Source organism: Caretta caretta, chromosome 1 (assembly GCF_965140235.1).
Source record: "Caretta caretta isolate rCarCar2 chromosome 1, rCarCar1.hap1, whole genome shotgun sequence".
NCBI lineage: Eukaryota > Metazoa > Chordata > Testudines > Cheloniidae > Caretta > Caretta caretta.
In genome coordinates this window covers 193,490,721-193,515,474 of record NC_134206.1, presented here as the reverse complement: position 1 = coordinate 193,515,474, position 24,754 = coordinate 193,490,721, and the positions used below count along the sequence as shown (strand labels likewise).

Genomic DNA, 24,754 nt, shown 5'->3' with positions numbered 1-24,754 from the left:
GTCATCTGGGTGTTGTTGTGGTAGGCCTTTTTCAGTGGATAATTCTCAGATGTTTACACAAGCAGCTCCTTGCCCCCTTAAAATAAAGATCATGGGTATTCCTCTTTAAAGCTCTTTTCAGAGTTGGAATATTTTACCCTCTTACCCTTCAGTGTCTTTTTTTTGTGACCCATACATATTAGTGTGTCAGGTCAGATATGGGTAAAAACATGTTAGTTCAAAATCTCCTTCCTCTCCCCCCTCCCAAATCTATACTTGTTTTATCCATATGAACAAACTGCTTGGCCTCACTGGTCCCCATGGCCATATCCTAAATCAGAACCTCCTTCAGTTTCGGTTTCTAGCGTTAGATCTCCTTACCATAGGATCCACCTATCATGCAAAAGCATTCACAGCAATCGGTTCATATTACTGAGACAGACTCTTCTCCATATCTGTCTCTGTATGAACGTATAAATCGGCAACAAGTTTCTGAAACAATTCCAGAGCATATTCCATTCTTTTCTCAGAATGAGGCTCTGGCTCTTCATCAGATAATTATGGGTTATTTCAGGGCTTAGTCGGCAGAATGGTGGATGCTTTGGAGATCATGGTTCAGACTATTCAAGGAAAAGGACGTAATATTTGACTCTTGGCATACATCGTTGTGAAAGGCTTTCGTTTCCTGTAAGTGAAGCCTTATTAAAACCAACCTAACTATTATGGCAGACTACAGTGTCTATATTGCCCACCTACAAGAAAATTGGAAAAAAGTATTGAGTCCCTTCCACAGGCTTAGAATATTTCTATATGCATCCTGATCCAGGGTCTTTGGTGGTGACCACTGCACAAGAGAAGTCAAAATGTAAGTTCTTTAGGACTACTGCAAAAGAGTTGTTGAGATTGGACATTTTAAGAAAATGGTATTTGTTGGGTAGCCTTCAATTTGGCATAGTGAATTATCAGAGCCTTCTGTCACATTTATGATTACCTTATGTGGAGCAGAGTTACTGAGGACAGGCCTATGCTACAGGGTTCAGTCGACCTAAGCTACACAACTCCAGCTACTTGAATAATGTAGCTGGAGTCAATGTAGCTTAGGTCAACCTTTTGCTGTGTCTAGTTGGCGCTGGGTCAACAGGAGAAACTCTCCTGTCGACTTACCTTATGCTTCTTGTTCCGGTGGAGCACTGTAACTAATGGGAGAGCGATCAGCAGTCGATTTAGCGGGTCTTCACTAGACCTGCTAAATCGACCCCCTGGTGGATCGATCACCATGCATCAATCCCCCGGTAAGTGAAGACAAGCCTTGAGTATGTTGATAAACTTTGATCACACCTTGGAGAGTTGTTTATGGAGAATCAGATAATTGCTAAAACCTCCCTACAGGTCTCAATTGATGCTTCTGATAAGGCATCAAGGGCACCAATGGTTACTGTGTGGTGTTCGTCATGGCTCCGTCCTCTGTTACTAAGGGATGTTCAAACTATGTTGAAAGACCTCTCCTTTGAAGAGTCTTCTACTCTGATCTAAAACTTAATGACTCATTAGCTATGTTAAGACTCTGGTGCCACATTACTGTCATTAGGCATCTACCTTTCCCAATATAAAAAGCAGTTTAATATTATACTTAACCAAGACAGCATTTCACTACTCCTTTCTTTCATCCTTATCAAAGAACATTCGATTTCTGTAAGAGGATAGATAGATATGACGGAGACCTTTTTCAACTTTGAATGCTGCTAAGGTGGCTCAGTCATTTTGATGTGTATGTCGAGAGCTGCCAGCCAATTTGGATTAGCTTTCAGGGACATGCACAGCGGCCCCACTTCTCTCCAGAGAAGCTGCCTGGAGCTCCCAAGGAGGCTGCATGATGAAGGGTGCCGATCCCTTCTGCGACCACAAGCGCAAACACCATGGTGATGCATTGCATTGCTGTTGGTAACAGCTATTCAGGAGAAACAGGGAGGGGACACTGCTTTGCCTCCCCAATTCCCTACCTGTGCTATGTAGGCTGTTGTGGCTGGAAAAAAAATCCACTGGTGGCTGCATTTAAGAAACGCTGTTCTATGTACAGTGACACAAAAATTTGGCATGGCCCTTGAGAATGAGCTCTGTTCTTAATTTCTAAAACTAATTGTCTTGGTCTTGAACACTTGATGGAGTTGTAAGTATTGTAGAACTTTTAATAAAAGCAGTGAGGTGTCTGGCACACCCAAAGAAGCTAATTTGTAAAACAGTGGATTGGGACTAAGTGCTGATAAATGGTGGAGTGAAAGTTAGTAGTGTAGACGAGTATTAAGCAGAAGAAAACGGATGAGGAGTGAAAGCAGGACAGACTCTCGCCAAGATAAGACATAAACAGTTCTGACTGGCTATTGCCTGTTAGGCACTTCCCTGAACACTAAGGGCTTGGTTACACTTACGAGCTAGAGCACATTAAAGCAGTCCCAGGCGCCCTTGTTCACTACGCGTCCACACTGGCAAGGCACGTAAAGCGCTCTGACTCCATGGCTAGAGTGCTCCTCGTACTCCAACTCCACGAGAAGATTAATGCTTGGTGTCCCTTGGCTGAAACGCCCGGGTGTCAGTGTGAACGAGGTGTTGCATTACTGCGCTCTGATCAGCCTCCGGAAACATCCCATAATCCCCTTAAGTCAAGTGGCCACTCTTGTCATTGTTTTGGAATCGCCGCAGGAATGCGGATATGCCCGTTGAAAGCTCCGTTTCTGACAGCCAGCTGCTTATCTGCTCCAAGACAAAGCAAGCCATTTGTGTGGAATGCTGTGTTGGGGGGCGGGGTCTGCTGCTGTCTGAACTTACAAGACAGCATGCTGACATGCTCTCAGCCCCCCTAAAACCCACTCTCTCCCCCTGTCACACCCCACCCCCCCCATTTGAAAAGCAGATTGCAGCCACTTGCATGCTGGGATAGCTACCACAATGCACTACTCTCTGTGGCCGTTGCAAGAGCTGCTAATGTGGCCATGCCACTGCACTTACAGCTGTCAGTGTGGACAGATTGCAGCGCTTTCCCTATTGTGCTCTACGAAGGCTGGTTTAACTCAAAACACTCTACATCTGCAAGTTAGCCATGCCCTTAGACAAGATAGAAGTTAAAGAAGAGTCTTTTGGTGGATGACAAAAGTTAAATGTCTGACTTGGCCACAGACTTATCATATGGCATTGGACATTTCACTTGCACTCTTTTTTAATCGGTAAATGTTGGTTAACATTGATTTCACCATAGATGCACAGACTGACAAAAATATGCCTGTTGATGATTACATTTTATGGATAGCTAAAGTAAGAAAAATGCTGTTTAGGAACTTATTAGAGTTTGATTTAAGGATATTTACATTTTGTTTTGACACGTGACATTTACAATGTGTGTGTGTTGGTTACAAAGCTTCAACTGTTTGAATTTCAACATCTATTCATTATATAATTGTCGTGACACCTTCATAACTTCATGCAAATATGAACATTAAAATTGATCTTTATTTTTTAAAAGGTTTAAACACAGTTCTTCAGTTATAAAAACATAAAAATAAATTTCTGCCAAATCTAGTTGAGTGTTGGTAATGGAGTACATTACTCAGCATGGGAACCCAGGAGCTGGTTGTCCACTTCTGTGCACCAGTCCCTAAAACCTGCCTCCAGGGAAGTATAATGCAATAGAGTAATAAATTAAGGTTTTAAATGAAATGCAAGAATTACAGCTAAAGGTGAATAAGTGTCTTTAGATTTGATACTCATGTTTGATGAAACTCAACTAACATAACATTTCTTTTTTTTTAGGTGCCTTGGCTGGACCAGTTGTTGATCCACATGTAACAGCAGTTTGGGGGAAGAATGTCACCCTGAAATGCATAATTGAAATAAATGAAACAATAACACAAATCTCATGGGAGAAGGTACATGGTAAAAGTACACAGACCATTGCTGTTCATCATCCTGAATATGGGTTTTCTGTTCAAGGAGAATACCAAGGAAGAGTGTCGTTTAAGAACTACTCACTCACTGATGCAACTATCATCCTAAACAATATAAGCTTCTCTGATTCAGGAGAATATGTATGCAAAGCAGTTACATTCCCACTAGGAAATGCTCAGTCATCAACAACTATAACTGTATTGGGTATGTTTGCTTCTTAATTTTATATTTGATTTTTTTTAACCCCACTATTTTATTCCGCCCCGCCCCCCCCACAAAAAAAAAAGGCTAAACAAACTTCATAGGACTTGGCTACATGGAGACATTATGTGTGCCAAGCTGGGGTCTGAATCTACAGCACACTATCTTGCCACGTACTGATTGGCTGTGTTTATCTTCCTACTGTGCACTGAAAGTTCAGTAGTGGGGTTTGACAAATGTTTCAAATATTGTTAGTGGGCTCCAGCTTCGAAAGGAAGTGATCAAGTTTTTTAATGCTGTGATTTACAAAAGTATATAACTTATTCTTCTGACTCAGGTTTACTTTAACAATCCTCATGGCTGACTTAAGATAACACAGAGCAGGTGTTGTTATGCAGTATTAGTTGATTCGTGAAGGTTTTTTGGTAGACGTAGCCACATCCACGAGAGGGCTACAAGCCTTTTTGATTCCAAGTCATTCTTAGTGATTTGGGGAGGATTTACATATTTTAAATCGGAAAATCCAAGCACTCTGTCAAATAATCCTAAAGATGAGAATAGTGTGTGTGTTAAAAATAATAATAATAAAAAAAAGTAGGTAATATAGTTGGGCCTTAGCTGCGAGAAGGAGAAAATAAACATTGAGTGATGAAATTAATATACTGGGCAGTGCTTGCTGAGTGAAGAGTCTCTCTGATGGATTGCAATAGGCTGAGATGAAATTGCTGCTACTTCAAATGTTTGACAAAAATTGGTAAAATAGTGTAGTTAATTAAAAAAGTTCACATTCTAGTATATTTTAAAAATAAACTGCACATGAATGGGAGAAATTTCAAGCATTTTTATTTATAAGCTTTCTTCTCAAATTTTAGAAACAATTCAACTAAAAGCAAAAAACAATTTAACAAAACTTGTCCTGAAATTTTGAATAATAAACACAGCTGTTGACTTGAATGGAAAAATCAATATATAATTTAAAGGAGCTCTGTTAAGGACGTTTCAGATGTATTGATCTGATGAGCTACTAAATGACTATAGGAAGGCTTTTGATGGTGAAATAAGTAAATTGCTGTGTACTATTTTAAAAAGAAACTTAATGGCTCATTAAAGGATTAAGGAGGGCGGTCTAGCAAGTATGAAGTAACTCATTTTTTTTCCAAAAAAATTGGGTATTTTAAAATGCTTGAAGTAAAAACTTGTCTTACTAATCCACATTCTTATGTTTTCTTATTTGTTTAATATTAATGCCATGAACAATAGTTAAAATGAGATTAGTTTACTTATAAATTAGTAATTTTAACTAAAACTCTGCCTAGAGATACATACATGGAAGAAAAAAGTGTAGACAAACCCTCACCAACGTGAGGTGAAACTCACGAAAGCTTATGCTCAAATTTGTTAGTCTCTAAGGTGCCACTAGTACTCCTTTTCTTTTTGTTTCCATTCTGTAAGTAACTTTGCTCCTGGGTGTAACAACTTTTTTGTAAAAAAGACCACTGTACTTAAGCAAAATAAAAATATTTTCTGAAACCACTATTAATATGATGGAGAAATCCCTGAAAATAGGTGAATAATATATATCTTTAAACATTTTCAGCAATAATGTTAATTTTAATACACAAGGGACATGTTTGTGGCAATGACTGTAACATAGCTCTAGAATTAATTTTTTTGGTATTTGTCTCCCAGTTACTCTACTAGCACAGTAAGTCTCAGAACTGCTTCTGTGAAATATGGACTATTGTTTTCATTGTGTGATGCTGTTTTTTTACAGCTTGGATTTGAAGTAACATGTTTCTAGTTTCTCAGCTGTTTTCTTCAGTAAAGAATTAAGTTAAAAGGTTGAATGAGTAAAGAGTTCCGTGTTAAGTAAGGTACAAAAGAATTGCTTGTCAGCTGAAGACCTCTGTTGGTGAGGAATGGGACACCTTGAAAAATAGTTGGATATGAAGCAATTGTTTGTTGTAAGGACAATCAGAAAGGCGTTTGCCCTTCAGACTGTCATTGTAAGGACAGATAAGGCAGTGATAATGGCTTAGATGGTGCATTGTAGAATACCCATGAGACAGATGATGATGTGTGGATAGAAAGTCTCTGGGACTACAGTAACATGAAGAACAATACATGTGTTGAGTTTAGACCTGATACAGGTCATGCTACATTTTGACTTTAACCTGTAGCTGATGGGCAGGTTTTTGAGGGATGTGAACTTGGAAACCTTTGACTTGACCAGTAAAGTGAGATGTCCTTAAATATTGGTGGAGTTAAAGTATTACCATGTGTTGTCAGACAAAGGACTCTTCTCCAAAGTCAGGAATCCTGCTTCAGTTTCCAGACAGGCTGTGAAAAGCACTTGACTCTCTCAAGTGCTAATTTTTTTTAGCTGCTGCTCTTAACCTGGGAAAGTGTTAAAATGAGTTATCAATAGGTACCATCCGTTCATCAGGAATGCAATGTCTGATCAAGTCTTGATGTATTACTGAGATCTGTTCCTTCCTCCCCTTGTCTGTGTGGACTGTAGAATAGTCTATTACTGTCTAAGCCTTAATTTATTGTGCTTTGTTGCTATTATTTGTTAGGTGAGTTGGTTACATTGCACTGTAAGCCCCCCAAACCCCTCTCTCAAGAATTGGGCATTTAAGTCTCTCCCATGCTTTCTTTTCTTCCTAAGGTTTCCTGTAGGCTTCATCTTGAGCAGGATGGTTCCTAGCTTCAGTCTTGATACTTTTCTCGAGGAAATCTCTGCCTCAAAAGTGTTTTGCCTATTTGAAATGTTAGTTGCCTCACTTGAACTGGATTTTACCAAATCATTGAGTTTTGACTTGAGCTATTAGTAGTCTTAAGAAAAAATGTCACCAATCTAGTAGTATTCAATGGATCAGAAAGCTTAAAAGCTGTTAGAATTGTAAGGGATTTTAGAAAACAAGTGATAAATTGAAAAGGAATGGTTTTCTCTTGTAAAAAAGATATATATGGCCTCTATTTGATCTCTGTGAACAATAAATTCCATATACATTTTGTATAGATTTACTGCTTTGAGCAATTCTATTCATGGTTGTGTTGTCTTGTAGCTTTTCTTCACCTCTTGAATTTCTACGATGGAACGTATTGCTGTTAAGATGCAAGCATATGGAAAATAGAGAGATGTATTATCAAAGGTGTTCACTTTTTTTGGCAATGTGCTGTTTCAGACCCAAAAGCAATAGTTCTTCCACATGTGGGTGCACATGTGTAAATAATCTTTTGTCATTTTCATAGTGTAGTTCAGTATCATAAACATCCTCCCTGGTTAAGGGGACACAATTGCTTGTCACCTAGGGACTATGCCAAGGATCCCAGGCTTCAAGAACTGTCACATGCTCATTCCTTTTCCATTAGCGACGAGTATTAATGGCGTCTCTACTGTCTGAGTGAGGCACGCATTTCAGTGAAGCGCAGCATCTGTAAGGCCTTCCTACCCAGAACTAGAGTAGCCTGTGAGCCCCATCTCTGCTAGTTCCTTATAGAAGAGGTAATGAGGCCCCTGGTGCACTCGGATCCTGGCCAAGTAGATTGCCCTGTACAGTGGCCTCGACTAATATGTAGTGCCCTCTGAGCAAGTGCCATTGTGTGGAGCTGTTGGCACTGAAGCCTAAGGACAATCCCCACCACAAGAGTAAGAAACACTCTCATGGGCATAACAGCAGATCCACACAGTGGACTGCTTATAAGAGATTAGTTCCCTCCCCTACCTGTACTAGGTCAGGTAAGATGCAGCACTTGGATCCAACAGAACCAAAGCTGATTTTCTTCCTCCCGCTCCCCCCTGGCTGGGGGGTAAAGCAAAGAAGAAGCAGGAACTGTTGGTAGTGTACCAGTGGTGACCTCAGTTCTGGGACACTTAAGAGCATCAGTCTACAAGCATAGCTCCGGAAGCTCCATCATTGCTGCCTCGCCAGCATGCTGACCCAGGTCCCTTTGGAGTCTCAATGGGCACCCCATGGACTCAGGATGTAAAGACTTTCCTAACATCAGAGGAGGTATGCCTGCTATATCTGCAGTGTCCACTCCCCAAAGAATGGACCGGCCCATGAGATATCCCCACACCTGAGGATGAACTGCTGTTCCTGCTGTGGGAGAGGCCCTTTCCCATCCATTGGACCGAGCTCTCTGGTACTGACAGTCCTAGCCGTTTGTGACAGAAGTGATAGCTTGACTTTTAAGTTAAAACCGACTACTGTAAGAATTATTTTCTTCTAAATATAAACTGCAGTAGAGATGCTCTGGACACCTAAGTTCACAAAATATTGGGCAGTTGGATATTCTCCATTAATACCTTGCAGCATGGGAGTGAAATCAATCTCTTATTTGTAACAGGCTTAACATTCATAAGTAGACTACATTTCCTTGCACTTAAAAGTTTGATTTCTTCGTAGGCTTCCCTTAATGTATACGAGTTCAGCCTTCCTTGATGCCATTGATTCTTGGGCATCTCAGGTCTTTCCTGATGTTGGGTTTTTGCATGTTGATTGTCTCAGTAGATATGCTTAAAAAAAAGGAGAGCTTAGTTCGGACTAGTAAAAAGAATGTTTTATGGCCAGAGCATAGTGCTGCAAGCCACACTGTTAACTACCAAAGAAAGTAGGCTAAAGGACATAACGTGGTCTGATTTGTTTAATAGCTTGTGGAGCAAGCATCTTTAGGACTGCTTGTTCTTTAACCAAAAACAAACAAACAAACCTAAACAAACAAACAAAACCCCACTCCCGTATCTATGAAACTAGCTAGATGATAGCACTTCAGGTACACAACAAAGAAGATTTGGGTTCTAAGACGACACTGGAGATGTGTAATTGTAAATAAGTGCATCATACATTCCTATAAGTGTGTGTGTTGAAAAAAAAAAAAAAAAAAAAAAACCTGAATAAATGTCAGTTAAGCTACAGAATTGCTTAAGTAATTGTGTAAAATATAGTCTCTCTCTTCCTGGTTAGTAAAACCAATCTCCCCAAATGTAGTCGAAAGGCTATATTTAGTTTCAGTTCACATGTTTTAATGGTTACCAACAAATGAGCGTCTCCCTTACCTTGGGGGGGCAGGGGGAGAAATCAAGTACAGATGTGAAACTAGATTAAAATAAATGATTTAAAACAAGGTTTCCTGCTTGCTGATTAAAATGTGACTTCTATCACTTAGATTTAAAATCAGTCCACCCTGGCAACGTGCAGCACAGGGGTGTCAGAGCTGTCAATTGTTCAGATTACTTTTAAGTATCCATTGTGTCATCAGCTTTACCTGCTGGTTAACAAATCAGCCTTGAAAATGAGTTGTTAGTTGTAAGCTATTGGGGATAAAATGTACATACAGGAAATGAAGTGAGGTTAATGAAACTTTTTTTCTGTCTTGACTGAAAATATACTTAAACTTTTTTTATTTCAATAGTTGAACCCATTGTGAGCCTAACCAAGGGACCAAACTCTTTAATAGATGGTGAAAATCAGACCGTAGCAGCCATTTGTACAGCAGCCACTGGAAAACCTGCTGCAGATGTTGCTTGGGAAGGAGGTCTTGGAGAAATGGAATCCAGTTCTATTTTATTTCCAAATGAAACTGTGACTGTTGTCAGTCAGTACAAACTCATACCCACCAAATTTGCCAGAGGAAGACGCATAACTTGTGTTGTGAGGCATCCAGCTTTGGAAAAGGAGATGAGATATCCTTACACATTGGATATATTATGTAAGTATATAACAAGTTAACTATTGCTTTTACAGCTGTTGTTCTGTCATATTACAACTAGGCCTTATAGTACGTTCCATCAGTAGATGTGCAAGCAGTGTACAAAGAAGGTCACTGTCATTGCCCCATCACACGGATGGGGAAACAGAGCAATGGAGAGGTGAAGTGAGTTGACCAAGGACTTGCAGCAGGCCACTGTCCGAGCTGGGAATAGAACTCAGGTTTCCTGAGACCCAGTCACTTGCCCTACTTGCTGAGAAGCATTGCCTCTTAACTTTTAATTAACTTGATTTAATTTCCCATTTATATTCCTCATATGTTTCTTCATGGACCCTTATTTTTTAACAAATGTGACTAATACTCAGATGTTTAAACTGAAAGAATTCAATTCCTCTTCTTCAGCTTTACAGGGACTTGTTAAATGGGAAAATGGAGTTTGCTTATAACAAGAATTGAAGTATTTAAAAATACCTGAAATGGTGGTTACCATTTCACACGTGGAATAATACAAGGCATGATATTCCCAAAGAACTTCAGTGATGAAAAATGTTATGGGGTAACTACGCTTAACCAGATCATTCACTACACTACTGAGAGTGTTAGAGAGAGAGTGGATAACTTGAGAATCCTTCCACTTGGAAGTCTTATTTTCTTTTTTAATATAGATTCTTTTTTTTTTGGTTTGTTAAACTTGAAGTCCTGGAAAGAAACAAGTGACAGAAGATGATAAATTGCCAAGCCCTCCTCATTATTTGACCCAAAGGCCTACCTTGTAAGAATATTCTTTAATTTCATAACTTCACCTTCTATCTCAGCTGTAGAAATATGCAGAGCTTTCATCTGTTAGCAGTGTTTGTTTTTTTGCAGCAAATAAGTTTCTGTGTATGACCAGATTGTTTTGGATTCTGCATATTTACTATTGTTTGCATATCACAAGCAAAAAGTGTGGCACATGTACTACTTAATTTTCAGTTCAGTAACAGATAAAACGATAAAAGACCTCTTTCTAGCCCTTTGCTGTTGAGCTTCTGGCTACCTGAAAAACTTTGTCTTGATGGTCACAGATTAAAGCCCTAACAAATTTAGGGCTTGTTTACAGTGCCCTACAGTTTGGATTATGGGAGTGTGAATCGCATTGAACAGCAAGTGCTGAGCTGCAACTCCCCCATGTGGATACTGTGGGTGTGAACTAAGAGGTTCTTAAAACAGGACTACATTAACTACATTTAGGAACCTCTTAGTTCACACCCACAGCATCCACACAGGGGAACTGAAGTTCAGCACTTGGCGTGCAGTCCTTTTTACACCCCAAACTGAAGACATAGCCTTAGCATATCTCCCTAGATTGACCAGTAATAATGCTGTGCTCTGGTGGCCAGCTGATTTTTGACAAGAGTTGCTCCCGAAATAAATTCCAGTCCGTTTCTTCCCATTGAAGAGGAACTTCTAACTTATCATAAGTTGAATTTCTTAAAACTTTACATTGTATGCTTTGTTTGTCATTTTGATGTGCTATTACAAACTTTAGTCCACATAACCCAAAATGGATGCCTAAATTTGGGCTATCAAATATATGACCAGAGTTTTCAAAAATCCAGAAAAATTGGGTTCCTACAGATTCAAAATTTAGGTTTAGGCATCCATTTTCAAACGTAAATTATAACACACTAATGGGTGCACAGGAGATGGGGAAAGGAAGTGTAGGATGTAGATCTTGGAATAGAAGAAGCTTGTAGTTTACATCTATTGATGGGTTAGAGTACCTTAATTACTACTTCAGAAAAGCAGCTTAGTGGTGAAAAGATTTTCAAAAAGATACTTTCCCTCCTTCTTACTGAACATCCGGTCCCTTGCTGTAATCTGTTCTATCAAAAAATTAAATGTGTACCATCAGTTACTAGTTGGTCACATAAACACACGACCAAAAGAGAATTTTCAGTAAATTTTAACCTATTGTTGCTTTTTATGGTTACCACTTGTAATCGATTTAGTGTATTAGGGACTGGAATGACCTTGAGACAAGTATAATTATTGATTTTTGCCTTCAGCCATCTTGGGAAATACCATAATAAATAAACTTACGGTCTGAGAATGCTATTGGTAGTAAAATTGTTAACATGGAATCAGGAAACATTTGAAATGGTATTAAAAGACTAAAATTGTGACCTATTCCAAGTAATACACAGCCTCCTCGAACATAACCTTACGGTAGCCCATCAAGTAAACCCACTGTTAAAAACGTGTAAGAATTGTAAAGAACATTTTTGAAAGACAAGTATGTTCTATTGACTCAATGAACTTTTAATAATTTTAGAACAGTCTGTATTGGAGGATTGGCTGGTTTTAATGTCTAATTGAATTTGGAAAGAACTTTAGACTATGTTACACATCTTTTCCCCAGTATTAATTAGAAGTGAATAAACTTTAATACCTTCCAAAACAAATTATAAAAAGCTACTGGACTTCATACTCATGACAACTTGCTTAGTGTTCTTATAAAATTGTGTTGAGCATGAGTAGAGAAGCAGTTCTGCTTAGTGCTTTGTTTTAACGTATACTAACAGTCTTCAAGTGAGTTCTGAATCTCTACACTTGAATCTGAGTAGAGTGTTTTAGTGGAGTAGTCCTAAATATAAGAATAAGAAGCAAGTTGTGAGAACTGTAAATACTCCATCCAGGCCCTGTGCTCTGATGCACAAATAAGGAAGGAAATTATCATAACTTTTTTTAAGTGTAAACATAAAATGAAGATTAATTGAATACTGAGGCAATTCTGTTGAGAGAGACTACCAGTTTTTAAACTGCTACTCCCTACATGTCATTTGCATTAGTGTGCAGTCTGGAGAGAGAAGCTGCATCCTAACACAATTGATGACAATAGCTGAAGAGAGACAGGCATAACAGGAAATTTCCAGTCTCTATAATGTAACCTTTCTGGCCTAGCCCAGTAGCAATAACCAATATCCATAATATGCCTCAAACATAAATTAATAACACTAAACTATGTAAGAGGTGGAAAAATGTGGCTTCAGTGAGAAGAGAGAGATTTCAAGTCTTGCTCTCCTTTTCAACCTTTGTGCCACCTGCATTTGGAGGAAGTAGTTGAGCCTGCTGTCCTGGACTGAGAACAACTATCCTACTCTGAATTCTGACCTCATATTACTTAAGTGTGCTGGGAATAGAACTTTTTACTGTAGCAGACCCTTTCAACTGGTGCTTCAATTATATTTGAATGTTTACATTATGTTGCCGTATACTGTGAATTTGCCGCAAGCATACCAGTGGAAGGCTTACAATAAGTGTATATTTAAAACTGTCAGACAGTTTCTACAACTGGGTTAGGGTGAGATTCTGGGGGCAAGACTGCTAATACTGAGGGGTTGAAAGAAGTTGGGAAGATGGGATTCAGATTGGAGCCATTATCACTATTGTCTTTTGGGTCCTTTGAAAAGAAATAAAACAAAATTAAATACAGAATACACTAAAGTTCCTTGTTGGTTTGACAAGTAGTATTAACATAGGCACAGTGCAGATACCTACTACAGTATAAATCATTAGCCAAAAGATACTCAGGTAGTATGTGCAATTCATCATTTACCACTGTGTAATATGAATTTTTTTTTGAATTAACAGAATTTGGTATATTTTAACTATTGAAATTAACACTGCATTATGCTAAAAATTGGCATTGTTGGTGTAAAGACTATAGTTATCTCGGCTTGTTTCAGTTAACAAACTGAAAACTTATGAGGCCCACTGATTTGCTTTATGTTAAGCCCCTGATGCCAACCACCCAAGGACACATGTCATTTACTAAGCTTTCCAGGTAGTACTATCACCATTCATTGGAGAGTAAGCACTGCCATACTGTTAATTAAATACAACATATAGATATATCATTCTAAACAATGCAAGTCTCCTTTTAAAGATTGTACTTTGAGTATTGGCTTTTGAAATTGCACATATTTTATAGATGCCCCTGAAGTTTCAGTAACTGGGTATGATGGAAACTGGTTCATTGGAAGAGAGCATGTTCAGCTCCGGTGTAATGCTGATGCAAATCCACTGCCCATGGAATTTACATGGACCAGGTAAGTGTTCATGAAAATCAAACTTAAATGGAAAAATTAATATTTTAATAATAGAGTTTTGAAGGGTGTTACTGGCTAATGACATAGTGGAAACAAGGCCCTTTCACTGCTACTTGCTTGTCTGGTTCCAGTATGTGACTAATGCACATCATATGTGACTAATGCACATAGAAATGACTGCTATTGAAATATGTCCCATACTGATGCATCAGACATGGATTCATACATGTGGACTTTTAAAAGAAAAACATTGGCCTTATACAGTTGATGGCCCCTAAGGAAAGGGGAACAGTAGCAACTGAGGTGGCAAAGTACAAATAAAGAATTATTGTTACTCTGAAATCTAAACAGTTACCAATACTTTAGGATAAATCCATTTATTTTTATAAATGGAATAACTTCTTTGACAGGTGATTGTGATATTGAGTTTCTTGGGCTTCGTGTAAGATATTGCAAGCACCTGTTGTCTAGTCTTCCTCCTCCGTGTGAGTTGGGGACATGTTTAAAGCAAAGACGTAAAAAGACTGGATATTATTTGAATAAAATTATATAAAACTGATTACATTAAAAATTGGAGTGGAAAACACTTAAGTATCATTTCAATCATCGAATTTACCATGCCTTAATAAAGAGTAAGGCCAACTGTATCTACTTCCAAATAAGATGCATGAGAGGCTTGCCTTATGACTCGAAACTTAAGTCAATCTGTGTTGGTATTTGGTGTCTCTGTATGGCTTTCTGTTGTGTAATAAAAGCTGTATTTCATGATTGTCATATGAATTGGATGTCTTTACTGTGAGTCCTGCTGCCTGCTATCTGTAGTCTTGCATGTTAAGTATGTTCCCCTGGAGGGAGCCACCTCCCAGGAGCATATAGATGGCCCAAAAAGGTGTAACTTTCCTTTATTCCTCTTAAAGTAATTTCACTTGGTCGGTCTATCTGAAACAAAGAAAATTATTTTGTGTGAGTGTTTAAGCATATATAATACACCGTAGTAGTGCTGTGAGAATCACTGATACATGATCATTAAAGTTCAGTTGTGGTACCATCTTGTATCCTCAAGTTGCTTCCTGAATCAGTTAAAAGAAAAAAGACTAAGAGTTTTAGCTTTGTCTTTGTCTACACTGGAACTTCATTGGCAAAACTTTTGTCATTCAGGAGTGTTAAAACACAGACATGCACCCCGAACAGCAGAAGTTTTACCAACGAAAAGCGTCCGTGTGAACAGTGCTTTGTCATCAGGAGTCACTCATTGTGCGACTTTTGGCAGCACAGGAATGTCACTAAAAGCTGCCTGGTGTAGACAAACCCTTTAAAATTGTATTTTGAAATGCGTGGTTAATAATAATAAACATATAACCAAGGTTTTTCTTGAATGGAACCTCCTAAATGCAGAACAAAATATGCTATCCAACTATTACATTAAAAAATTAAGAAACAAATCAAATGAAGTAGTCTCAATTAGATCACATTTAAACCAGGTTGATTAAAAAAATCCACTCCTAATACAAATAGTAAAATCTAACAGTGGTTGTCAGTTAATCCCCAATTAAATTTCATTTAAATCAGTTACATTCAGTTTTAGCTTCGCTAACTGCTCAACATTGAAACAATATACATTTGAACCAGTGATCAAACCATAATCACAAAGGCAATACAAGCTGCTTTTCCTGATGATACATGCAAGGTGGCTCAGTTTCTCTTCTCCAACATGTTATGGTTCAGGTTAAAAGTAATAAGGACAAATAACTAATCTAGTTTTAAAAGATATTTTAACCTTCTCAGTAATAGGGGCTTTCATAACACTTAAACCAATTCCCAGATTTAATTTCATTCCTCATGTGGTATAGACAAGTGTGACATTTTTTGTAAAAGCAGAGAACTTAATTTCAAGAAATTGTAGATGAGCTTGTATACAAATTTCTTGTAATAAACTCTTTGGCAGAAACTTAATCATTAAAAGAATGCTGACTTTAAAAAGTTGAGGTAGAAATTTATTGGCAGAACACTGGGCTACAATGCAGAGGGTCAGACCACTATTATGCAAGGGTAGAGAGCTTGGTTATGTGAGGGGTATTTACTTGTACTTGCTTCTGAAAAATTAACAAAGTAGTGGCATTTGGGGAAGGCAAAGGCAGAATCTCATCTGCCTCTTTGTCCCAGGAAAAAAAATTCAGTTGAAGTTGATTTCAAATCTAGTTTAAATTCTAAGTAATGCTATTGAAGAAATACAGAATTGAACTGGTGCAGAATAGTGTATTTTTGCATTTTGTCCACTGAATGTTAAGGTGAAGGGGATATGTTATATTCTCAGTAATAGTAATAACATTCTGAGCAATCTTAATAACCTGGAAGTAGGTGGACAAATCTGTACACAACAAAGTAAATGAATCCTTGTTTGGCTGGGGAGATGAAGACAAATGAGTGTGTATTGCGGCAGTGTGTGGTGTTCTTGCAATGAAATGACACAAGTCCATGTACAATCAGAAATAACTTAAAATAAACAAATACAGATTGGTGCATGTTTAGCCATTTGACTCCTATAGTGGGAAGACTGAGATTGGCAAGCAGGATAGCTATTGAGCTGCAGAAATAAAATATTTCTACAGTTGCTAGCAGTCACTGGCCTATAGTCAACAAGATCTCAAGTGGAAGAATGTCTGAGGATGTTCATTCACTGTACATGTTGAATTTTTGGGATATCATTCATGAAAAGTAGTTGCAGCATGTGGCATTGCATGACAGACTGTGTTGACACTTTACTCATGGAAATCACACACTCGCGCTCTCTCTCTCTTTCACTCTTCTTCGAGTAGTGTCCCTGTGGGTGCTCTATATCAGTACACTGCCTGCCTGTGCCACACTCATACCCCAATAAACTACCTGTGGCTTGCAACAGAGCAGTCCGTGTCCAGTAGTTGAACTATGCAGCTGGCTATCCTTTGCTTTCTTATGCCTTTTTCATTTTAGTTTTTTCTTAGTGGTTTTTTTAGCACAAGTTCATGCTTTGAGAGGGTTCACCCCTTCTTTCCTCTGGGTCCCCATTCTCCCCCTCCCCTCTCCCCAGCCCCACATGTGGGTTATGCCGAAGACCCTGGACTTCAGACCTTTCCATATGTGCCACAAGTCCTTCTCTTGCAGTGATGAACTTGCCTCTCTGCTGCTTGGGAGAAATCTGCATTCCCTCTAAATGTAAAGTCTGTTTAAGATTTAAAAACAGATCTAAAAAATTGAAGTAGGAAAAATCGCACATTCCTATTTATGCAGTACTTTGAGATCCATGTGGTGAGTCACCCCCAAATAGACTGATTCCATTGACCAGCTCTGCTTCGGCGGTGACCAAAGACCCCAGACTTTCCAAGAAAAGACCCCATTCTCCAGAATCGGACGAAAAAGGGAAAGTCACCACCTCGATCTGGGTCCCAAGAAACCTCCTCTCCAAACACAGATATTGCTGAGGCTCCCTTTCCTTCAGTACTGTGACTACAGTAGCATACCTAGAAGTCAGTTTAGAGAGCTTCTGACACTGGCATCTGACTCTGCCTCCGAATGTCAAAATGAAGCCAAAGTCCTTATTGGTACAGTCTTCCATAGCCAGAAGTGCAAACTGTGCCATACCTATTCTGGTGCTGCATCCGGCACCAGCCCATATGCTTACTCCTGAGAAAACACATCCAGACGTCCTGCTACTGTCCAGGCTCCTATCTCACAAAGACGTCCGAATCCTCAAAGAGCCCGAATCACCATTATTGAGAGGTACTGAGAGGCATTCCTCACTGGTACCAACTCATTTCTCTGAGCTTGCTTACCCTCCTTCCTTTTCTTTGATGGTGACTCACCCTCTGGTACCGACACCTTCCCCATGCAGGCTCTTTGAGAGAGACCTCAAATGGTACTGTTACAAGATTTTCTGGAACTGCCTCACCAGCTTCTTTCTAACCCCAATATTTATGCATGTGCAGGTCTCCTTCTGGGCCCCGTACCAGTCTGACCATCAGTACCTACACCATTTTCCTTCCCATTTGGATAACATCCTCTGACTCAGGTGTCTGTATGAGGTTCCTCCACCTTCCAGCCCTTCTCCCTAGAAACTGACATTTGAAGAAGGAGCTCATAGCAAGAAATACACCAGTTACCATAGCAAGGAAAACGTTGGGATCTTGCATTATTCCTTTATGCCTCATCACAGTGCGCTTGCTGGAACCATGGGCTTCTTATGTCAACCCTTGTTACATAGGGTACTATCTCAAGAATTCGCTTCAGGAACATCAGCGAGTACATCTAGGTTGTGCCCCACAGACCCATCCTCTACAGCAGGAACCAGTGGAAGAGGAAGAAACTTCACCTCCCTGCAAATCCTCCTCATCAGATGAGGGCCATGCATACCTCAGCATCCTGTCCTAGTGACTTTAAGGCCTTTCAAGAATCCATGAAAAGGATAGCAGACACCTCGCAAGTCTTGGTAAAGGAGATTTGGATTTCCTGAAACTCCTTGTTGGATAACCTACATTCACCTCAGGCAAGACAATCTTGCCCTATCTGTGAAGCTTTGCTTATTCTATTCCGTGGCAAATGGAGTGTGGTGAACTCTCATATAGGTTGTACTTCCATATAGATGGGTCTACAAAAATTATTACATCCCCCCCCCAGAGGCTCAGTATTTATTCTCTTAGCTCTCTGGTGGTCAAGGCTGCTAACGAATGGAACAGACAGCATTAGTCCTGTTCAATGTCATCGGACAAGGAGCTAAAATGATTGGATCTGCTGGGTCGTAAGAGCTGCTACTTGGCCTCCTGGTAGTTCAGAGTGGCCTGTTATCAAGCCCTGATGGCTAAGGGTACGTCTTCACTACCCATTGAATCGGCGGGTAGTGATCAATCTATCGTGTCTAGACGAAATGTGATAGAATCAATCCCCGAATCGATGCCTATACACCACCTTGGCAGGAGGAGTAAGCGGAGTCAATAGGGTTGACTCGGCGCCGTAAGGATGGCCAGGTAAGTCGAACTACACAAATAGCGTAGCTGAAGTTGCATATCTTAGTTCGAACACCTTTCCCACTCCCCCCCCCCAGTGTAGCCCAGGCCTAAATGTGACTTCAATTTATTAAAAATTTTCATCTTATTGAATATGTGCCTCAGGAGCAGAGAGAACAATTTCAGGCTCTCATTACAGAGGGTCAAACAGTTGCCAAGGCATCTCTCCAGGCTTTGTGCAATTGTCAGTTGCATCTAATGTTCTATGGTTATGGCAGCCAAGCTTCCTGGGTGTAGTCTTCAGGCCTCCCCGGGAGGTACAAAATACTCATAGAGGACCTTCATTTTGAGGGCCCTCAAGTTGTTGAGTGACAACCTGGATGGGTCGCTCCATTCTCTGAAGAACTACTGTGTGACACTAAGTTCTCTAAGCATCTATATACCTGCGAATAAAGAAAATGCAGCAGGTTACAGACAGCTCAACAATTTTGCCCAGTCCACTACCAGCCCATGAGAATGGCTGAACACCCTCCCGCGCGCCGACACACACACACAGAAGAAACCCAGATTCCCTAAGAAAATGGCTTCCCCTGCAGCAACCTCCCAGCCAGTGACATCTTCAAAATGTATGTTTCAACCCGTTGGTTGACCGTGGTAAACTACTTCTTGCTGTAGAACTTATATTTCACTTATTCCCCTCGTACCCTTATGGGGATTCTCTCTCCTATTATCTGTCTTCCTGGGAGCTCATCACTTTGGACAGATGGATCCTAGAAGCAATTTTCACAGGCTTCTCCATCCAGGCCAGCTCCTTACCACCCCATTCCTCGCTAAGGACCCTTCTCACAAGAGGAAAAAATTCCTCCTGGCTCCAGGGGAAATTGAACCTGTCCCATCAGAGAGAGGATCCTGTTTTATCAGGATAGAATTTTCTTCTTGGTATTTTCTTGTCCAGAAGAAAAATGAGGGGTTGGGGGAGGAGACCAATTCTGGACCTCAGGACTTAAAATACTTCTATCCGCTCCTGATTGTTCAGAATATGGCCCTAGGAACAATAATTCCCTCTCTCTGGGAGGCTTTATTCCTTCAACCTTCAGGATTCTTGTTTCCATATCGCCATTCATCCCTCACACAAGCAATTCCTTTGCTTTGTGGTATGCAAGGACCACCTTGCCATACAAAGGTTCTGCACTGCAAAATGTATCAAGAATCTGTTCAACCTCTTCTCTCCTATCCAGGAACTAACACCAGCATGGGACCTCACTTGAGTTCTCAGCGCTTCGAGGAAACCTCCATTCGAACCTATGGGGAGTTCCCTCCTTCATTTGGCCCTTAAGATCTTGTTCCTCGTAACCATTACTTCAACCAGAAGCGTAAGAGCTTGGAACCTTGATGGCAGACCCACCAAATACAGTGCTCTACCAAGATGAGGTGACTTACTTCCTAAGTCTCCTGCTTAACATGCAATTCAGAAGAGATTAACCTGCCGGCATTTACCCCAAGCTTCACTGTTATAGAGAAGAAGTGAGCCACCATACACTTGGTGTTAAAAGAGCTCTTGGCTTTTACCTTGACAGCAGTAGGCCCTTTTGGGTTTTCCCTAGACTTTTCATCTCTGTTGCAGAAAGAATGAAAGGGGACATCTGATATGGACTCAGTCTGTCCAAATGTGTTGTAGGTTGCATCCTCTCATGGTACGAAGTTTCTTTGTTAATCCACCCTCCTCCCCTGAGAGTTACTGAGTACTGGTGGAATGAGCAATCTAGACCCTTTCAAATATACACCCATTTCAGACATTTGCAGGGTTCAGACACCTGGTCTTTGTCACCCATGTTTTACCAGCATTACACTCCTTCATGCCTGCCTCCAGGACCGACATGGGCTTTGATGTACTGTGATCCATACTGAATCCACTTCCTCGTCACCCTGCTCCATAATGGGAGTCTGCTGACATGGTGCACCCATAGGGACGCTACTCAGGTAATCTCTCATCCGTCTTTACCTTGTATAGTAACTGGAGTTCTTCCAGACATATGTCCCTAAGGGTGTGCCACAACCCACCGTCCTTCCCCTCTGCCTCAGAGCCTTCCTTGAAATATTAGTGGTTGAGAAGAAACTGCACTAGCATTGGGTGTGCCCCTCTCTTGATATATTCTTGAGTCAAGGCACAAGGGTATTTAGGGTTCACATGTGGATCCATACACTGCTGACTGAAAACTCTTATCAAGAGAGCAAGGGTGTGTGCATATCCTGATGTGGAGCATGCATGGAGGGGAGGGGGGCACCTTTTTGAAGAACTCCAGTTACGGTACAAGGTAAGTAATGTCTCCTCTCCTGTCCTCCTTTTTTGGTTAGTTGTAACTCCTCTATGCCCTGAAACCGTCTGATTCCTTAATTAGCAGTGAAGGATCATTTAAAGGTGCCCCTAAATGAAAATTTCTCAGCACATTAACAAAAAACAGTTGGCAGAGCAATACCTATGTGAAATCATACAGGCTGTTCAAGATACAAATGAATTAGTGTTAAGCACTACATTGAATGCTGCAAATATACTCAGCTCTTCCTCCTCCACACATTTGAGTTGTAGGCCCTTGATAGTAGTCCCTATCTCTTCCTCTACAGATATCAGTGCGGAAGATAGGCATTTCCACTTGCATCAGTCTTGCCTGTACTAACAAGATAAGGAGCTGTAGGTGGTCCTTTGGGCTTTGTAACTTTGTTTCTACAAAGTTTTTCTTAAAATATTGCTCCCTAGTCAAAACTTTCAGATAAATCATGAGACATAAATTCAGGTCTTATTAAGCCCAAATGTATTCTCCTGACTTTGCTTCTCAGACTTCCAGTAATGGCAATTTGAAGGACTGAATTAGTTAAGTTGTCCTATTGGCAGTAAAACCATATTGTTACTAGTAAGAAGTCTTTTTTTATTAAAAATTTGACAGAACTTTGCTTTAGTTTCAGGCCACATCATTCCTTAACTTAATTCCACTGACATGATTTGGAGCTAAACTGGTGATTAAGTTGGTCTGTTTTAAGATTGCTCATTCTTGTAATAGTCTTTGGAAAATGTGTCCATCAATCCTTACCTCAAAAGAGGGAAGATGATTTGTTTACAGCCTATAAACCTGCAGAAGAGCACACAAGACTACTTCTCAGGGCATTCTGCACCAAGAAATTCTGCACACAATATTTTAAAATTATTCAAATTTTATTTGTCAAATAAATGTGGAGGCTCCAGCATGGCATGGGGAGCACAGGCCACTGGCTGATGGAAGATCACTGTGCTACTCCACCGCAACACCATCTTCCCCCCCGGGCATGGACTCAGCGGTGAGGCTTCACCCAACTGTGACATAGTGTGCCCCAGAAACACCCCGGGGCCCTGCCCCTATGTGCCAGGTGCACCAGGTGTGGGCAGGCAGGATCCAAGTGTGGAGGGGATTAGTGTGGGGGGATCCTGGTGTGGGTTGAGAGGGTTCTGTGTGGGGCTATCTGGGTGCCGGAGGCTTAGTTGGGGATCTGGGTGCGGGGGGATCTGGATGCACAGGGCTTGTTGGAAGGTTCTGGGTGCAATGTTAATGGAACTCTGCAGGAGGGTCCAGGTGAAGGTGGTTGGGGCTCAGTGTGTGTGTGGGGGGGGAGGAGGGCCTCAGTGTGTGATTTCAGATGCTGGGGGTGTGGGGCTCAGTGGGATAGGGATCCAGGTGCAGCTGGTTGGGGCTTCATAGGGTGGGATCTGGGTGTGGGTGGGTTGTTGGGGTGGTCCAGGTGCAGGGGGAGTTGGGCTAGTCGGGAGGGTTCTGGATAATAAGGGGGTCTGGATGCATGGGGGTTGGGTGGATGGGGGAGTAGCTCCTTGTACAGCGATCCCTCCCCCTGCAGCTGAGGAGCGATGAGTACAAGAAGTACGGGGGGCGGTAGTGGGAGAGGAGGGAATTGGCAGAGCTTCCCTCAGCAGGGGGCAGAAATCTGGGGGTGGATCTGACATGACCCCAGATACCATGCAGGGGAAGAGGAAGTCCCGTCCTCCTTAGCCCAGCCGGGACTAGCAGCTGAGCCTGGCGCAGGGTAGGAGCCACCAGCTGGGTCTTCCCCAGTCCTGCCCTGTGCCCCACAGTGGTTTACCTCTCTGCTGCCTGCCCTGGGCACCCGATACATACTGCTGGGGAGGGTCACATGACCGCTCTTAGGGCTTCCCTTTGCTTCCCCCATCAGAAAGGCATTTTTCTGCAGGGAATCAAAGAAATCTACGGGGGACTTAAATTCTGCACAAGTGCAGTGGGGCAGAATTCTCCCAGGAGTAAAAGACTCAAAATAAACAAATTGACTTGACATTGACATTGGTTTTTAACTGAAAGGGCTTTAATAAATATAACAAAATTGCATTCCACAGAGCAAGCTATTGTAAACATAAAATAAGTATAGTTGGAACCTTTTTAGATAATACATTTTGCATTTAATTTTATTGTGTAATTTCTGAGAACGCTTAAACTACCTCCAAATATTGTCTAATTCAGGTTGGATGGACAATGGCCTGAAGGTTTAATATCTTCAAATAATACTCTGCATTTCAACAGTCCATTGACTTACAATTATACTGGGACTTATGTCTGTAAGGTGACCAATTCCCTTGGACAAAGAAGTGATCAAAAGACGATCTACATATTAGGTGAGTTGTTTCTCCCTTCCCTTCCTAAATGCTTTGTTAAAATACTGTGTCAGAAATTGGACTAGGTGTCTAGTTGAACGAGGTGTTTTTTAGCCATGTTATATATCAGGTTACCTAAAACTCAGTCTTTGATTAAAGGAAATATAAAACTGGGAAGGACAAATGGAAATAAATATTAGCCCCTTGAAATAGTATCAGTACTATTTGGGTAATCTCATTGTTCTGTCACATATGCCGTCTATAAATCGTAGTACTTAAAAGGACCACAGTAGTGTCTGAGAATATATACCAGCCCTAAGTGATGGTAATAAAGATAAGGAAGTAACCTCTGCCACCGCCTAAGAGCAAGTGTTTCCCTCCCTCTGATGAAAACAGCATTATTGACAACATCCATGCTACCTAATTTGAGATCAGTTGACAAATGGAAGAGATTTTAGCTGGTAAGGAGTTAAATAAAATTGAAGTGTTGGGGGTGAGGGGAAGAAATGTTATAAAACCCAACTTAAAACAGTTTCCTGAGGGAGTCTGGTTTTATTCCTTTATCCTCAGGTGAGCTGGTCAGAATAACAGTGACACTTCTCACTGCTCATACACTCCTACAGAGCAAGCATAAAGCTAATTACAGGGGGCAGAAGTGGTGAGAGCACATTGCTCCACCTGCCCCTTCCTGTCTGTGTGGTGCTCTCTTGTGGGTGGGGTATTGACACAGCTGTTGGCGGACTTTCAGTTAGTATTTAAATCAGGAAAGCACTTACTACAGTGCTGGCTATAGTAAAGAATCTCAGTAGCAGACAGAAGTGCCACATTATCATAGTACATGTTCCTTTGACTATAGCAGCATATTGAAAGGGTACCATGTCTTATTGAAGATCATATGTAATAGCCTCAATAGTGGAGCTGAGACCTAACATTATTATATTACCATGACGATGGGGGTAAACTAAATGGAATTACTTAATTGAAACATTTGCATCTATTGATAAAATTAACGGGTGGTAGCAGCATTCAGAACATTAACTATAAATTCATTATATTCTTTCTACGGTCTCGAGGGCCAGTCTTCATGGTAAGGTCTGAATCCATTCTTACCTCAGTAGCTACTATCCTGGTGGCATTGTAGCTAGGGAAAACTACTGATTCAGCCTGTAGACCACTGAGAGTGAGAAGTAAAGTAAGTGCCTCTT

At 40.7% G+C, this 24,754-nt stretch overlaps 1 protein-coding gene across 6 annotated transcripts in view; it reads left to right on the top strand.

The window, feature by feature from the left end:
* NECTIN3 (nectin cell adhesion molecule 3) overlaps positions 1-24,754 on the top strand; it is a 118,607-nt gene that overhangs the window by 31,294 nt on the left and 62,559 nt on the right. For all 6 annotated transcript variants that reach the window (XR_012664530.1, XR_012664528.1, XM_048870577.2 and 3 more), the window contains exons 2-5: positions 3,781-4,119; positions 9,538-9,834; positions 13,808-13,925; positions 23,419-23,570. Coding sequence is in view for 4 of the 6 variants with exons in the window: in XM_048870577.2 (XP_048726534.2) it covers positions 3,781-4,119; positions 9,538-9,834; positions 13,808-13,925; positions 23,419-23,570 (906 nt within the window). In the remaining 2 variants the exon portion in view is untranslated. The remainder of the gene's footprint in view (positions 1-3,780; positions 4,120-9,537; positions 9,835-13,807; positions 13,926-23,418; positions 23,571-24,754) is intronic.